This window comes from Falco rusticolus, chromosome 3, assembly GCF_015220075.1.
Source record: "Falco rusticolus isolate bFalRus1 chromosome 3, bFalRus1.pri, whole genome shotgun sequence".
In the NCBI taxonomy this organism is placed as follows: Eukaryota; Metazoa; Chordata; class Aves; order Falconiformes; family Falconidae; genus Falco; species Falco rusticolus.
The window spans coordinates 57,464,382-57,482,534 of NC_051189.1; the positions used below are offsets into that span (position 1 = coordinate 57,464,382).

Here is an 18,153-nt window from a genome sequence, read left to right on the forward strand (position 1 = left end):
AACTGCCACAAGTACTATTAAACAAAACAGTAAAATTTAGCTACAAACTTCAGTTAATGATCCTGTAAAATCATGATCCACATTGCTTGGTATTTTTAGCCTATTAATTGTTAGCAATTATTTCAGTTACTGACGTATATAATAATTTCTGCCTCATTGTGCTGGGCTTGGCTGGGGTAGAGCTAATTGTTTTCATGGTGGCTAGTATGGGGCTATGGTTTGCATTTGTGCTGGAAACAGTGTTGGTATCAGAGAGATGTTTTACTTACTGCTGAGCAGTGCTTACACGGAACTAAGGTCTTCTCTGCCTCTCACCCCACCCCACCAGCGAGCAGCCTGGGGCAGGGGCATAAGGAGTTGGGAGGGGACAGAGTTGGGACAGCCAAACCCAACTGACCAAAGGGATATTCCATGCCATATGACGTCATGCTCAGTGTATAGAGCTGGGGGAAGAAGAAGGGAGGTGTTCAGAGTGATGTTGTCTTCCCAAGTAACAGTTACATGTGATGGAGCCCTGCTCTCCTGGAGATGGCTGAACACCAATGGGAAGTGGTGAACAAATTCCTTGTTTTGCTTTGCTTGTGTGTGTGGCTTTTGCTTTACTTATTAAACTGTCTGTACCTCAACCCATGAGTTTTCTCACTTTTACTCTTTGCATTCTCTCCCCCATTCCACAGGGGGAAGATGAGTGAGCAGCTGTGTGGGGCTCAGCTGCCAGCTGGGGTTAAACCACAACGGTCCTTTTTGGCACCCAACATGGGGCTCAAAGGGTTCAAGATAATGATAGGTTTGTTTGGAATGTGCTAGTTCAGATTTATAGCTGTTATTGCTGTTTAGCTATTAATCGGCAGGCTTCTGTGCTTGCCATGGGGCTTGTTTGCCTTAGTGTCTATTAGTCTAGTGGTTGCTAGTGGCTGCTTTTTGCTTTCACTGCTTGCCATACGGCAGTACTGGTTCTCATCTTGTGCTGTGTCTGGGAACATTTCGATAGCAGCCATGGCGATGCGCTGGGGCTGGCAGGTGGCCAGGGCATCGCTGCTGTTTCTGGGCTTCTGTACTGGACAGGCTGGAACTCCAGTGTGAGCTCGAGTTGAAGGGACTGTGACCTGCGGTTGAGTCCACGTGGGAGCAGGAGACTCCGAAGCATCTGTGGCCATGGGTATGTCCACACCAGAGCAGGTACATCTTGAAGTATCCATGGTGTTTCTGCTTGTCTCCCCAGCCCACTGCGGGGGGGTAGTGAGCAAGCGGCTGTGTGGTGCTCAGCTGTCAGCTGGGGTTAAACCGCTACAGTCCTTTAGGCAGATGAGAAAACAATGACATTTTTCACATTTTGACCCTCATCTTGCAATTTGTACGAATAACACAATTGTTTACCTGGGTCCTCCTTTAAGCAAAATAGTTTTTTAAAAAGGAAAACATAATAGACAAAACAAGGTCAGAAATTAAATGCACATTTTTGTACTTTCTGCAATTGACCTGTAACCAGCACCATGCAATGTCCACTGTGCTAAAGATGCTGGCCAGTGGAACTACACTCACGCTTCTGTATTGAAAAATGACACCATCTCCAAAAAGGCTAAGAGATGGATCATTACAGATTGTAAAGTCTCAAACGTATGTATGAGCTAGTCCACAACGGTGGCTTAGAGAGTCGTGAGTATTGCAGTGGCGCTAGCTGTGGACTAGACTATGGAAGTGCACAGTTCTCTTCCCATTATTCCACTGCAATATTTCCTCTCTACAGTCCCTCATTTTCTCACACATTAACAGAAATGCTGTTTAAGGAAGGAAAGAGAATGGAAAAAAGAGGAGGTCTAAGACAGGCCAAGGTGAGGAATATCCTACCAGTTCCAGATGCTTATGGGACTGTCAGCTTCACAAGGTTTAATCTGAGGCAAATAGAGGCAATGTTACAGATAAACCGAGAATGACTGACCTCCCTTTCCCTCAGCAGAAAATTTTTGGTTTTTACAAAAGAAAAGGAAAACTGGATAAGGATGCCCAATATTCCAACTAGTGATAAGCAATACACTGTTTTATTTTAAGACAATTTACTTACTGACAGGGGAAAAAAGAAGACATAGCACTGTGTATTGAATGTCAGGGAAAAATCTTACTCAAATATTTGCCTTCATAGCATTTTATTAATAGTATGTTAATCATGAATATGATCTCCCTAGCTGGGCTGAAAAAAGTCATCTGTATTCAGAGGCAGGGCTATCATTTCCATTAGTGTCACCAAATAAGGCCTCATTTTGTTCTTTTGTTATCAAACAGGTAGCACCAGAAAACTGGTAAATAAAATTCCAATTGTTGAAAACAATCCTGCTATGGTACTGTTGTTCTGTTTATCTCACCTACTGCTGATTCATTTCTATCTTCATACCTACGAATTAGGCGACACAATGATTAACAGAGAAATCACAGATCTCTCTCACGTGGTTTGCACACCTTTATGTCCCTGTGACAGCCGCTAATTTCACTATTGCTACAATTTCAAATCCTAAACTCCAAGAGTGTGACCACGTGGTACTTCAGATGTCTCAAGATGGCTCTTGCTGCATAATCAATGATGCTGTTGCTTGTGTTTACTAAGCAGCCCCTCTTTCTTCTCTCACCTCCACCTACTTGTTTCCAACCCCATGCTACACTCAGTTACATACAGTTCTTAGAGTGAACAGGTAACAGATCAATTCAAATTGGGTTTTCCTAAACCACACAATTTTATGGCCAAGCCTTCCCAACAGTTACATGAAATCTAAGGCGATTCCAATAACACTAATGAGACTGATGTAACAAAATAAAGTTACTGATGTGTAAATGGATGTTTGTTCGAAGCAAATCAGTTGAGAAACAGAAGACAGCAAAGGAGAAAGGAAGCAGAACTACACAGCAATAACCAGAGCTTATGGAAAGTCAAACTTATTTTGTCATAAGTAAATGGCAAACTACTAACTGAAATATGTAAATATGCTGAAATAAGTAATATAAATTTCAGATTTTCTCATCACAAGGAAAAGATTAAAAACGCAACATTTCTTAAGAAAAAAACCACAGGGATTCCAGTGCCAAGACCACAGTGTCAACTGTGTCTCCCAGCCCTTCTTCTCATAGAACCGAGAGGGAGCTGAAAACCTAAAAAGCCGGAAGGGAGGACCTCTGAGGGGGACCACTTGCGGTTTGGCAGCCAGAGCGCTTCCAAGAGGATGCCTGGAAACTGTGAGCATTTTGGGTCTCAGCCCCATGGAGCAGGGCCATAACTCCTTAATCCCAGGACAGCCCATGTGGCAGGCTCACATTCAAAGCTAAAAGCCCAGGCTCTGCAGCACACCAGTGGAGTTCAACAAGTTTAATAAAAAATGTTTGCAAGCTAAAACAATTTTTTTTTTCCATAAAATTTACAATCCACCCAAAGAAAAACCTGATGAGGTCATAGCCTCACCTCCTTTATGCCAGCAATGAAAATCCTTATAGCTAGGCCCAGCAAGGTGACCCAGCCAAGTCAGAGCTGCTTTGATGGCATTTTAGTGATGCTAAGGTGAACTGCAGCTGCCATAGGACAAGTGAAACCACCCACCTGCCCAACCGTCTGTGTGCTTCTGGCACTGTCAAGACATGGCCAGGGCCATGGGAACCCACCTTGACAGCTGCTCTGCTGTTCACTTATCAGTGTCAATGTTAGGCCTTCAGGAAAACATCAAGCAAAAATATAACCGTCATGTAGTCCCCAGGCAAGCTTTTAACCATGTGTGTTATCAGGGCATCTCTAAACAAACAAAAAATATTGTTCCCCCACAAAATAGTAACATAGGGCACCGACAAGTAAAAATGCAAAGGTATTAGATTTCTAGCAATGCATAACTCTGCTTGTTATTCAAAGGACAGTATACCCCTGACTCACACTACTCCAACAGACCAGCTTTGCATGCACACACAAATATGCACACACACACGCAATTCTCTCTACAAAATACTGGCAGAGCAGTCACCCCTCCAGCGCTGCCCGATCACAGCCTTAAAAACGCTTTCTCTCAAACCAGGCCATACTCTTGGCATCTGTAGCCATGCCCTCCCACATCTGACAGCGGGCCACAAACAAGATTGTACCTGTGCTCTTCTCAGGTGATCACCATTTAGTTTGGAGTACCCAAGATGCCTTCTCCAGCAGCAAAGCGCACTTGTGGCTGAACCACAGAAACAGCTTTCTGGGTGAGATCATTTCCATCGTACTGTTCTGTATGAGGCTCACTTCTCCCCTTGGGAACATCCTGTAAGACCCAGTTTAGGAACACCGTCTTGCAGGAGCATCCCCTCCCAAAAGTCTCTAGACTGGTCCATGCCAAGTTGCTTCTGACAACCAAAATCTCCACTCACCCCTCCCAGCATGGTGGGGTTTAAGTGTTTAATAACTGCAGGCTCAAGCTTTGTTAATGCAACAAAGGGTGGTGAAACACTGGAAGACATTACCCAGGGAGGTGGTAGATGCCCCATATCTGGGAACATTCAAGGTCAGGCTGGATGGGGCTCTGAGCAACCTGATCAAGTTGAAGATGGCCCTGCTCATTGCAGGGAGGGTTGCACTGAACGACCTTTTAAGGTCCCTTCCAACCCAAACTATTCTCATTTTATGAAAACACCTCCCAGCTGGGACACCACAAGAGTTCTTTCAGCAACTTGAACAAACCTCATCACCTCGTCCCTTGGCTATTAGCCATTTTCCATTCCTTTACTATTATGTACAACTCAAAATAAGCCATAGGTAAGTCTTAAATGGTACATTGAGGCTAATGACCATAATTCTCAAGGCATAATAGCGTTTTTCTCCTGTAATTTTACAGTTGTTTATGTAGTTTGGAAATGGATTTTCAAAGTCAAATCTTTGCTGCTGCTGACACCTACCTGAAATGAATCCTATAAAGAGGCAAGAGATGCTCACTTCACTTTTTAAATAATGTTTAATCTTGCAAAAGAAACTTTTCTGTTTCCACAGGAGTTCACGCCTAGCTATCACTATTCCAAAAACATATCTTACTGGTATAATTCTTTTTACTTTATAGAAGTTTAAAAATACAACTAAAGGTCATATGCTAATTTGACATTTCAAAATCATAGTCAAACCTGAAGCTTCATAAAAGTAAGTATGATTATGACACTTGATGTACTCTACATATAGGAGCAGCTTAAAATTACTTCTTACTGCTTTATGAACTGATTTTTTTTGCAATGAGACATAAGTTTGAAATGCTTAAGTAACGGAAAACACCTAGACAAATAATTTTTATCACTGTCCTGCTAAAATAACAGCAGATGTACCAAATAAAGTATTCTCAAAAATTTTTCGCACACAGTTCTTACTTCACCAAACTCCCACAAAAATAATTTAAAACTGAAAAAAACTTTTGTCAATGTTGTTAATAAAATATATATTTCACCTATTCTTCCTTAGAATACGTGAATTTTAACATAACAAAATAGAAAAGCAGAAAATCTCTTGAAAAATGGGGGGGAAACAACCTACCTTTCTTATGAACACTGAAGATGCACGTATCCTAGACTGCTGCTTACTCTATTCACCTCAACATCTCATTACTGTTCCTCCATCCTTACCTTCTCCTTTGTTCTTCCCTTTCTTAGCAAGTCCATAAACTCTTCAGAGCAGAACAATTTTCTTTATCTGAGGCTTGACACAACAGAGGGCATCATTCCACCACAAAACTAATACAGAACAATTGATATAGATACTTTCTTTTATAAAAAGGAAGTGGATCTTAAATTGTCCTTTTATATCAGCTGGCTTCACTCGTCACTGATTTTTCAGTATGCTTCAGATTCTGCCTCAGAGGAATCATCTGACTCACACTGAAAGATCTGATGGCTGGTTGGGGACAGCTGGGATTTCGGACAGCGAGAAATGTGTAAAAGGCTATTCAAATTATGAATTAAGCATAACGGGCCAATAATTATGTTTAAAAGATGACTCTTACCAACTGCTAATACTATGAGATTTCTGAGTTAGCCACAAACTGAGATACTAAACCTCCTCCTAAGAAAACCCAATAGTTCCAGGGTGGCTGCAGATAAAGAACATCACTTATGTCATACTCTCAAGGTTTTCTTCATAGCCAGAGTACTGGAAAAGTAGGAGAGCAAACCGCTATCCAAGGCAATGTTTTGTAACTGTTTATGACAGGATCAGGTATTATTTAGACTCCAATCTCCAACTTTTGATTTCCAATCTGAGAAGTTTACAGCCTGCCTGCACATGCCCTCCACATACAAACCATAGTCAGGAGGCTGGATTCCCAGGTGCTGGAATTAGCTGCTCAGCTTCTGAGCGCAGTAGCTCAGAAGACAGGCAGGGCTAGAAGGCCACACCTTGCAAAGAGACTCCACAGAAAAGACAGATTAAGTCATCAATTCTTAAACAGCTCAAGGGTCATTCCCTTAGAAGGGTTCTGCTGCCCAGCTCAAGGGAGGAGAAAGGTGGTTTCCTGATCTCTGTGTTCAACACCTTCCTTTATTTGCAATTAAAAGATAACCTAGAGCCACTCATAGTACTGGATGTGGAACAGACTATATCATCAGTTCTTGCTGTTTTACAGAGTACAAAGGAAAACAAGATAGGTGCACCAGTTATGATTTATTCCATATTTAAGTCTCATACACTGATTTGGCGCTGGATGAGACCATCCTGGAAGGGCAATGGTATTCTGCCTGGGAACCGAGAAGCTCCAGGTAGGGAATGTCTTGTAAAACTGAAAGCAAATAAAGAAACTTCTTATCCCCTTATAGTTGTAGGTAAGGTTGATTACATACAGAGTTTAAAATGTAGGCTAAATGAAATCACACAGCAAGAAGTGTTTTGCCTGGTAACTGCTTTCACTGTTACATTATTTACTTATTTTAAGTGTATGTTGGGGGCAAGAGGGGTAAGCAAAAACCATCTTCCCCCTTCTGTTAACTCCACTGCTCCGATAAGCAAAACATGAAATTAAACAGTCATATAGAAACTAGGTCTGCAAATAGGACACTGGCAAGTTTTTATTTTTTATTACAAAATTATTTAAAAAAATAAACTGCTAACATTTAAAGTTTCATTTAAAAACCTTCACAGCTCAGAACAGACTACAAAAGGGAAATGAATGTAAGGAAGTTATGTATTTTGTTCTCCATTATGAACAGCAAGAGCTCAGGAGCTTGCCATCAGGCAAATCAGCTTGTCCAGCAGCTCTGCCTCTACTGCCTCAAATAAGTGGCAGAGGCTTCATTAAGCCTCCTGGTTTTTATTTTTCAAAGCAAATCTAAAGACAGCAAAGGACACACAAACTGTATCATTCTTAAAAACAAACAAAACCCCAGAGAATTTTAATGCTACCTGAAAAATACAGCTCACCAACACAACTTTTTCATGTTCCAGGAACTTAAGGGAATTTCTACAATACTTATCTGATAAAATTTCAGTCAAATATAACAACTTCATATATAGAATTCATAAGATGGTGAGACAGATATTTACAAAGTATTCAAAGAATACCATATAGAGAAAGATGGAATTACCAAGTATTTTAAAAGTATAATTTTACATAGAATGTGGTCAATGAACAATGCATTTGTCAATTAACACAAGCACTGCTTTTTATTTCCTGACGTAGACAGATACAAACAGGTAGGATACACTGCCTTCACTGTTATTTTAGCTCAAAATCCAAGGTTTTGCAAAACCCAATCTTCCTTAAGGAAATGAGTAATTCAGAACTGTTTACTTCCATTGCCACTCTTTACAAATACATTATCATTCTTTTAAAATAATACAAGAGCAACACTGTACCACTTATGATGCTCAGATCTGATAGCTGCAGTGAGAATACTTTAAAACAGCTTTCTTTTCTTGTGGTTTGAAAAAAACAAACCAAACGGGGGTGGACTTACACTCTAACATCACTATCTATGTATCTCAAGATCATCAAAACAAAGGATCAGCCTGTACAAATGGAGATACCATTAAACAGATATCCTGTCACTTCAAGAATTTTAACTGATGTGCAATTGGTTTTACTTCCGTTACCTTCTGAGTGCACCATCAGTAATAAAGACAAGTTTGTGAGCCTCCTGGGAAGGTGTAGTTTAATTCTGAAATTCCACAAGACTCAACTTAGTTTTCATTCTGCAGAAGAGTGAAATAATCAGTGTGCTGGAACTTCAAAACCTCGTTTCCCCAGCTGGTCCAGCCAGGCTGTAGGTTCCGAGCAAACAGCTCCAAGCATTCCACATCTGGCTTGACGAACTCTGCTAGAACTGCTGTGGTAAGGGCGGGGGGGGGGGGGGGGGGGGTGCCGAGAGGGGGGGGGGGGGAGAAAAAAAAAAAAAAAAAAAAGTCAGCAACAAAGGTACAAGCAACACCAGTAAACAAATAAAGCCTCCCCAGTGCTGCTAGTGGATGAAAAAACAAAATGTTTCATTAAAAAAGGGAAAGACAGCAAATTAATTTCAGGGGTTTCATCAAACAGCTGGACTATTTATAGTGAGAAAGTCATTTAAAATAAATGCCCTTGAGATTCTGAACAATACTGTTGAGGCTTTCAATAGCCTTGATTTATTGGTTTTCATTTAGAAAAAGGGAATGAGGATTTATTTCAGCCTCCACATCAATGAGGTCTGAATATTTCACTAATATCAACCAAATACCTCCTAAAGAGTCACTTTGCTCCTATAACACAGAGGCAACATTCCTAAAAATAAATAAAAACCTTTCCTTAATTAAGACCATACTCTTTTCCTCTTCATCTTAAAGGGGTAAAAGCATTTCTTGATGCAATCCAAGTTCTGACTTTTTACATCAAATTTGCCAGTCACAGATCCCCTGTGTGAGACCCCAGATCATCCTGTCATGGATTGCTCCTGTTGCAGAAAGATGATCATCCACTTCACTTTCTAGTAGTGTTAAACAACCCCAGATGCATTTCCTACCTACATGGCCACCTCGTCCGAAGCTTCAATCCATTCAAAACTTTTTCATAAATATTTTGTAATAGGTGTTTCCAGACTTTCTTGTATTTTGGCACGGCATATACATCTATTCTCCTTCCCCCACTCTTTAACAAATGTCAAATTAATGTCTCAGATGGGTTACCACCAAGGCAGCTTTTAATCTAAAAAATACTGCTACCAGCAGGAATTTTATTCTAAAAACCTGCTTCTTTTAGAGGCAAGCTAAAACGTTTAAACAAATCTAACATTTGCAGAGAAGACTCTGGGAGGTTTAGAGGAAAACGTACATCAACAGAAAACTTGCTGCATTGAACACTGCTGTTTGGCGTCAGTTTATCTATTTAGACATCACTTATGAGTAACTGCTTTTATACAATTTTGCAAAGCCACCATATTAAAAAAATGTGGCAAAATTTATTGTTCTTTTTCCATGCGCTATTTAAGTAAGGTGCACAATTTGCTGCCAATGATCAGAGTGCTGGAAAACCTCTTCTATGAGGACAGGCTGAGGGGGTTGGGGTTGTTCAACCTGGAGAAAAGGCAGCTCTGGGGAGACCTTACTGTGGCCTTTCAGTACCTAAAGGGGGCTTGTAAGAAAGACTGGAACAGACTTCTTACTAACATGTTACAACAGGGCAAGAGGTAACCATTTTAAACTACAAGAGGGTAGATTTAGACTACATATAAGGAAGAAATTCTTTACAATGAGGGTGGTGAGGCACTGAAGAGGTTGCCCAGGGAGGTGGTAGATGCCTCACCTCTGATAATGTTCAAGGTCAGCCTGGACGGGGCTCTGAGCAACCTGACCAAGTTGAAGAAGTCTCTGCTCATTGCAGGGGGGTTGCACTAGATGATATTTGAAGGTCCCTTCCAAGCCAAACCATTCTATGATTCTATGACTAACAAAGGTCTTCCAAAAATCTATTTGCTGATCATCTAAGAAAACCCATGTTGTAGGAGGCTGCACTTTTTCCACAGAAGAGAGACTGTGCAAAGCAAAGCTCCAAAGCTTTCAATAAGCTCTCTGGGAGCAGACCCTGCCACCTGTAGGGTATCTTTTTGACCCTAATGGGCAAAAGAGCATGCAGAGCTTACTGCAGAGTCAGACTTCATATGACCTTCCCCCAACTTCTACGTGAAAACAAGAATGAACCATTTTATGCTTTACATAGGCTTCCAAATAAAGGAAGCCATTATTTAGGTGACAAAATTTCATTAAAAGCACATTGCTAATGTTGACATTTTTTCTTAAAAAGTATCGATTAAAATTATCATTACAGCACTAAGTCCAATCAAAAGTGGTTTTACTAAGCACGAAAAACTTCCATGCCTAAAAGAACCGATTTTAAAAGCACACATAGGAGATTCAACCAACCTCAAAAGACTGCATCACCAGAAAGCAAAAAAGAGATAGCCAAAAACCACATCAGTTCATCAGAAGCAGGAAGCTTGTGCCAATCTTTCAATCAATTTGGTTGAAGAACTTAAAAAGGAGGTCTCGGGAATCTCCCTCTCTCCTGCTGCCAGACAGAGGATCTTTATTTTAAAGTCAGAGGGTTTTTTTTAAAACACAGAGACAGGTTACATCTAATTCAAGATCACATCATAACATAATTTTTCTTGCTAGGTTACAGGTATTTACATAATCACATCAGGCAGTAACTTGCACTGCAATGGAAATTACCATATCAAGAGGGCAATAATGTGGCTGTGTTTTGTTGGCATGAAATCTCATTACACTGGTTTCCTTAAAATCAGAAAGTCAATGTTCAAGTTAGAAATTATAGCTTCTTTGTTAGGATTTCATGTCACCAGAAGGCTATCTCAGCACATATGGATCTGATTTGCAGTCCTTAAGCAAACTCTGGGATCTTTTCTCTGAAAACAGGTTACAGGATCTACATCAGTAGAAAGATTAAATATTTAAGTTTTTCTACTATAGGAATAGATTTAAACAAAAAACCACCAGACAATTATGACTATCCACTTACAGATACCACTGACAATAAAGTTTAAACAGAAAATAAATAGGTTGTTCTTTATCATTTGCAGGTGTCAAACACTATGACACCAACTCAGGCACCTATACTTGAACATCTGATGCCTTAGGACACATGAGGCTAGCACAAAGCTGGCTGGTACATTTGGCACTAGCCTTCCAGAAAACTCACTTCCTTCTGAAGCACAATCCAGCAGTCATGCCATGCCTGCCTACTCTTAATCCCAAACATCTATTGAAGATGCATGCTGCTAAAAATGTTTAAATAAGCAAAAGGAGGTATCATTTTTTAAACAAGTAACAGTTTCTCCATATCTTTTGAACTTCCATTACCTAAATGGTGAGTCCTGGAGGGCAAATTGGATACATGAAAGTGAAAATGACTGTCAGCTTTTCACTGCCTGATTTGTGAGCCATGCAAAGCACAAAGCACATGTCGGAACTTATTTCATGGTAACCTTTCAAAGAGTTTGCAATGTAAAGGTCCTTATTGCCCAGTTTGTCTCATCCCTGAACAGAGTAGGACCAGAAAAACATCTGAAATTCAGCACAAAGTTGGCTTTACATCTCTGCATCTTCCCCAAGATTCTAGTTAAACCTAGATGTTGATGTACCATCAATTAGTTTGACAGTAAGGGCTCACAAGGTGCACAAGGAAACAAAAGGCCTTTTTTTACTTCCAAGAACACTTTTATAACATGGCCTAACAAGCCTGTGTTGCTACAGGAGGAAGAAGTTCCCAAGATCCCCCACTCCACTCTTCTGCAGGAGATACGCAAAGCGGGTAGAACATAGCCAAGAATTAATGTCAATGTTTTTAGGCATACTCCTATAAGACAATATTATTTTCTAACAATAAACATACATAGTTAAAAACTGAAGGAGAAATAGCTATAACAAGAAGAATCTATAAAACAGGAAAAGTAAAAAAGGTGTTTGAAGTTCTACATTACTTCATCTGTGTAACAGAATACCTTCCATGTCTTCTAGGAGCAACACTGAATTGAATTAGGAAGAAAACCTGCTGTTATTTGAATCAAAACTAGGAGTAATAAAATTTCATTTTAACACATTTACATAAAGAAGCTTAAGTACATTTACAATGACATATGAAAGCTCTAAGCACTGAACACAGCACATGCATCACCAAAAGCCCCTACAGTCACAATTTCATGGTTAAATGCACCATAGGAACCCAAATGTCTCTTTACAATGGCTTACTTTAATTTACATTTTTCTCTTCCCCCAGAGAGATAAACTGTTATAATCAGTCATTAAGTGGTTATATATGTACCAGCGCACAACTTTTATAGTAGTAATAAGAAATAAAGTGCCAGAGAGCATCAGTAAATACTAATATTTTTGGCTTTGTAACTACTTAAACAAAGCATAAAGAATGCGTGTGACTCATCAAGTGTCCTTCACCCCCACTGCCAAATCTCTGCTTCTGTTCAAATTTCTTCTGAATTACTCCAAGGCATGGCTCAGCTGCTCTCTACTGGCCACCTGAGAATACTGTCCGGTTGTGAAAGCAATACCCTTTTACAACACTGAAGTCAAAGCATCAGCAATCAGCTTTTGTATTACGGTCTACCTTTCCATTCCATAACCATGTTCTGAATGGAGCTGCCAAAACTGTAGGATACACGTGGATTTTTATAAAAATGCTGTAAAGCACTGATATTGCTTGACAGCAAATTCAATTTTTGAGTAGAAACATAAATGCTGCACAATAGTATCAAATCCCAGCATTCAAAAGACTAAAGAGACACAAGAACTAGCACAAACAACTTCTTTCAAAACCCATTCAGGATCATCATTTATAAAGGAATCCCTAATATGGTTTCTAGATTCTGCCCTATAAAAGAATTGTTCTGGAGGGCCATTCTGGCATGAGAATTCTGTGTAATACATACAAACTGCGCGTTTGCACCCTTGGATACCTCACAAGTTTCCTGTTTGTGTTTGAGTGCACTGCTAAATATTGGTTTTCTGAAGAGGCCCTAGGTGGCTGCCTCACAAATCACTATCCTAACTTAAAATCAACACGTATTTCCCTCTGCTGTTACCCTAATTCTTAAAGATGTGGCTTCAGAACTGCAAAAGGGTCCTTCTAAAATTGCCCCTTTTTTTTAGCTAACCAAAGTGTGTGTCTTCTACTATTTGAACAGGTATTTATTAAATTAACATACATACATATACAAGCCCAAAATGCATTCAGGGATGCTCCAGAATTTGTGTAACTGTCCAGATCAGCTTCCTAACTGAAGTTGTTCTGTTCCTTGAGAACAGAAAGAGGAAAGAAAGCCTGTCACTGAAGCACCCTGTGATGCCTCTCCTCTCCAACAGCAACATGTATTTCTTCTACAAGCCTTTTCTGATGCGACTACATAGCACCATGTGCACCTGGAATATTTGCAGATTCATCATGAGTTTTCCCCTTGGCAGAGAATGAATAAGCGGTAAAATATGTTTCTTCCCATAGCACTGTAAGGTATTCAGGTGCTATAACAATGAAAGCAGTACAACTTTCTACTGATGAAATTAGTCAGGGTGCTCCAGAACAACATGCAAAAGGTAACGTATCACACAGAAATCTTCAAATCCTTTGGACTAAACTCTGAAAAGTTGAATTCATGCCCACACTGACTGGCTGGCATTACTGTATTAATTTCAGTAAATTAAGTATCTTCTCAGAAAGAAGCTGCCTTATCTGTTAGTTATTTTGAAAATTTTAACAATAAGCAAGTTTTTTGGTGTAAAGGCACAACTGTGCTGCAGGTGCATAAGCAACTCATGCAGAAATAAACACATCTATTTCAGGATGTCATAATTAAGAGGTACTTTAGGTCATTTGGCATAACTATACCTAAGTATCTGTAAACTGTTCTTGCAGCATTTAAAAAGCAAAGTTTAAAAATGCAACTTTTTTTTTACATGTCTACCCAAAATACTCACAGAATAATGCTTGAAGTTCTACTTTTCATATTTATTTTTATAGACCACAACTTAGGTGCCTGACAACGTTTTTAAAAACGTTGAGGAACCACAAGTCCTGTTGAGCCAAACTGCTTAGCATATGTGAAATTAAGGCATTTTTATATATAAAGGTATCCCATTTTTGGTACATCATTTCAGACATCCAAGTCCAAGGACCTACAGAAACATTACACAACAAAACATACCAGTAAGAGGGGGTTTATGTGAATGCAGGCTGCTGGGTATGCTGACAATTAACTTATGCTCTGGAATTGGAAGTACATCTTCAGGTTTCCTGTTGTACAAATCAAAACAAGGAGAGAAGTATGAGAATGAATACCAGCAAATGCAATGCTGCAGCTCTCACAGGGCTACTTCAGATGGGAGCTAACACACAATGTTTACAGTTTGCCTAAGGGAAGTTAAATGTTGCTTGGCCATAATATATAAAAGGACAGTTTATGAAACCACTGAGGCTTTAGAAAAAACACAGTTAACAACAGCCATACAAAGCCATTGAGAACAAACTCAATACATATAGTCCTGAATGCTTTGTTGGGTATAAAAGCACCAGCATCCCCAAAATGGCATCAGCCTACACCAAGGACTCATGGTCCAAGAGAACCTGTCAGCTAAGGAAGCCCTGTCCACACTTTTCTCTGAGCCAGTTCCTCAACACAGACAGATATAAAAAACACGCAAAGGTTTCCATCTTTAATCTCATTAAAGCACTCCCTTATCCCAAAGCTACTAAGGCTTTTTTTTCTTAAGTCCGTGATCAGCCAAAAAATGATGCCAAGAGAAGATCTGGGGACAATTATATTGTATTACAAACCTAGCAGCCTAAAAAAAAAAAAAAAAAAAAAAAAAACAACAACCAAACCCAAAACATTTACCATAAATATCCTGGCATACCTTAAACCTTCTTCTGTATCTCCTTCAACTCTCCCCAATACAAGAACTTCATACGGCTTTTTGTGTAAAGAATCCAAAGGCAATACAAATTCTCCAGCTCTAGTGATCTGACACAAAGGAGTTAAAAATACACAGTGGAAGATTTTCATATCCAATTTTTTCAAGACTTTTTTTTTTTTTTATAAAAAGGAAGATACTGATGACACTATACCTTTCAAACACAAAAGCACACGGTAGTAAGCAGACAAATTATAAGAATACAAAGCATCATAGTGCAAGCCCTCTCAGTCTCCAAAAAAGCAACAAAACCAAACTGAGAAACCGAGAACTTACTTTTACCCAGTGCCACTCAGCAAGCGTTTTCACAGACCAATGAGGATAAAGTTCATCCTTAACAAAACGTAAGTGCTTCTGTCTATTAGTCACCCATGTGACTACAAGACAATTTGGAACAGCTAGTGCTGGTACAGGAATCTGCTTGATTTGCCATGAAGGTAAGTGGCTGTATCTATATGGCAATACAGTGAGAAAGCAAGTTAGCATATACCAAACAAAAATTGAAAAGCAACACACATACAGAAGTTACACAGGCAAGATGTTTCAAGGAAAAATAAAAATGCATCAAGACTGACACCCAGTGGCCGAATCTGATGGGTTCTGATATAAAATTATTAGTGTACTTAAGTTTTACTGAGCAGAAAATTTCACTACATTTCTACTGTTCCCCCAAATAAAGTATTATGAGTTGTGATTCTGAAGAAGTCTAAAAGCTCACATTTAGTTTAAGAACTATCATATGTAATTCAACACTCTCATCTTTAAACCAGAACAGAGCTATTTAGTGAAAAGTAGCTCTGTAGTCTATGTAACATTATTTGCTTTTCATAGAAAGCAATCTCTCTTCTGAATGAAAATTACAAGTGAGTCATTTACAAGTGCAACAATAATTTCACTGGCAAGTTAAAAGGTCATAAAAGAGTTATCACTCTTGAATTATTTGCAGAAGTTATACAGTATTTTTAAATTACCATTTATGGTAAAAGTTCTCTAGGTTATTCAGAACAGTTGTGCACATTTTTGAGCTAACTGTATGCTACACTGGTGAATACAGTATGTTTTCCAGATTCTGCTCTGTTCTACCATTTTTCTTATGATGCTACTTTACACTGTTAGTGAGCTGCAATTCTTACAACGTACATGTTGCAGCATCAAAAACATTGGTATGCTCCTGGAATCAACAGCCACCATCTGTGTACCTGGGATCCCTGTACCATGCAACAGCAAGAAACAGGTAACAAGGATAAAATTAAAAATACCTCCTGGACTAGAATGCCCAGAGAAAACAAGATGCACAGCACAGATGCGAAAGGCTTAACAAAGATTAGCCATCAACAAGGTAACCAACAGCAGAGATAGATCTTCCACATTTTGCCTTTATTTTGTAAGGGAGAGAGGGTCTTTCTAGCTAATTCATGCTTGCGAATAACTAGAATTTTCCTCTAGGTAACTTAACGTAGTTAAGACACTTAAGACACTAAGAATGAGTTTAACTCAGGGGTTTCTAAAGGTTTCTGTAGGGCTTTCAAAGTAGAACCTACTAATCAGTCTCTGCATCCTCAAATTAAGTCTTCATAACAAGCTTCCAAAGACATTATTCTAGAAAGTTGTAAGGCTGCATTTCCTGTCTGCCCTTCTTTCACATGGATACAATTCTGTGGTAATCAAGAGAGCTCCACTGGCATAAGCCTGATGTTACTCAGTGGAGAAGAAAGCCCATAAAATTTTAAGTTAATGACTTCATAAAGTACAGTACTCAAAGTTCCTATTGCACTTGAGGATTTTACTGCTGCATTATCACTTTCTTCTACCCATCAGACTGAAGCTCAAACTAAAAAAATTTAAAACCTAAAACTTTCTGATAGGACCCGAGTCCTGGAAATACTTTCATTTATCTAGCTTTATCCCCACTAGACGAACCATATTAATTTCAAATTAATACCTGCACCATCTGGGCCTTACAAAACAGTTGACTCCAGACTTTCCTTATAAGTCTCAAGGACTAACATTCTCTCACCGGCTAGGTAATTTAAGATCTACTCTTGCAAATATTTTGTATGCAAAGTATCCAAGCCATTTCAGTGAAAAATCATTTCATAGACCTGAAGGTAGCCACATGACAAAATATTTGGTAGTTTAACCTACAGTCTCACAGTTATATCGATCCTGGATTGTATTAATATTAATCACCCCTTATAAGCTAAGATGACATTTTATTTTACTACAAAATTTACCTGTTACTCCTTTTAATGGACTTGTTCTCCCATGGTGGATCAATCACAATTACGTCATATTTTTTCTTGTCTGAGAATTAAAATTAAAAAAAAAAGCAGCCAGTAAGTTAGTTTTAAAATAAATCTACTAGTTAAAACTGATATGCAGCAGAACGGCCACTTTTTTCTGTTCTTTCCAAATAAGAACTTAAAAGGCTTCTAGCATGCTTGTTTTAATTCAGAATTTGAACATCTTGGGGACTTTCAGAAAAAAACTGGTAACAGTGCAAGCCTCAAAGACGAAAATTTCTCCGAGGTTCCTAACGTAAGCAATGTAACAAGGCACCCAGCTGAGTGAAAGGCTGATCCTGCCCTGTTTGATCTTTCAGCAGGCCAGCTGGTACACACAGAGCTCCATACCAGCCCTGGGAAACTGTTTTACTCTATTGGTGGTGAAGAGAGACAGAGCAAGATCCAGCATATGAAATGGAAATTAATGGAGAAGAGAACTGGAAGTTTTCATGGAAGAAGATGGGTTTACTTAAGTTGGAAGTAGTAAGATACAGGACATATCCACGAAAAAACAGGACTCTCCAATTTTATTTTTTCTACAGAACATATTTGTTCCTTCATTGAGTCTGATGCTAAATATTTAAATAGCTAGTAAATACAACAGCTTAATATTTAATGCCTGTTAATGTGCTTTCTACGTCTTATTCCTTTATTAACATTGGAGGTGATATCCTCACGGTGGGTTGACCAGCAAGAAATACCTATCTTTTGGCAGGTAAAAGGAAAGAAGAAAAATTATATTAAAATCCAACAGTAGAATTCCTCAAAAACAAAAGTCTAAAGTCATGGCATTATATTAACTCTCACTGTTGGTTACTTCAAAAACATTTTCTCAGATTTCTTGGACTGCTCTCTGACCTCTGGAAGAATCCAAACTTGCTGTATGCAAGCTGTGCATAGCGATAGCACAGGATGGTGATCTTCCTT

At 39.1% G+C, this 18,153-nt stretch overlaps 1 protein-coding gene across 14 annotated transcripts in view; it reads right to left on the minus strand.

The window, feature by feature from the left end:
- The window catches only part of METTL4 (methyltransferase like 4), a 46,263-nt gene that overhangs the window by 21,622 nt on the left and 6,488 nt on the right, over nucleotides 1-18,153 (minus strand). For 5 of the 14 annotated variants that reach the window (XR_005103438.1, XM_037382082.1, XM_037382083.1 and 2 more), the window contains exons 4-7: nucleotides 17,176-17,245; nucleotides 15,218-15,392; nucleotides 14,885-14,991; nucleotides 14,176-14,264 (exon numbers count right to left, since the gene is read on the minus strand). Coding sequence is in view for 10 of the 14 variants with exons in the window: in XM_037382082.1 (XP_037237979.1) it covers nucleotides 14,176-14,264; nucleotides 14,885-14,991; nucleotides 15,218-15,392; nucleotides 17,176-17,245 (441 nt within the window). In the remaining 4 variants the exon portion in view is untranslated. The other 9 variants (XM_037382080.1, XM_037382079.1, XM_037382078.1 and 6 more) reach the window with 7 other exon arrangements.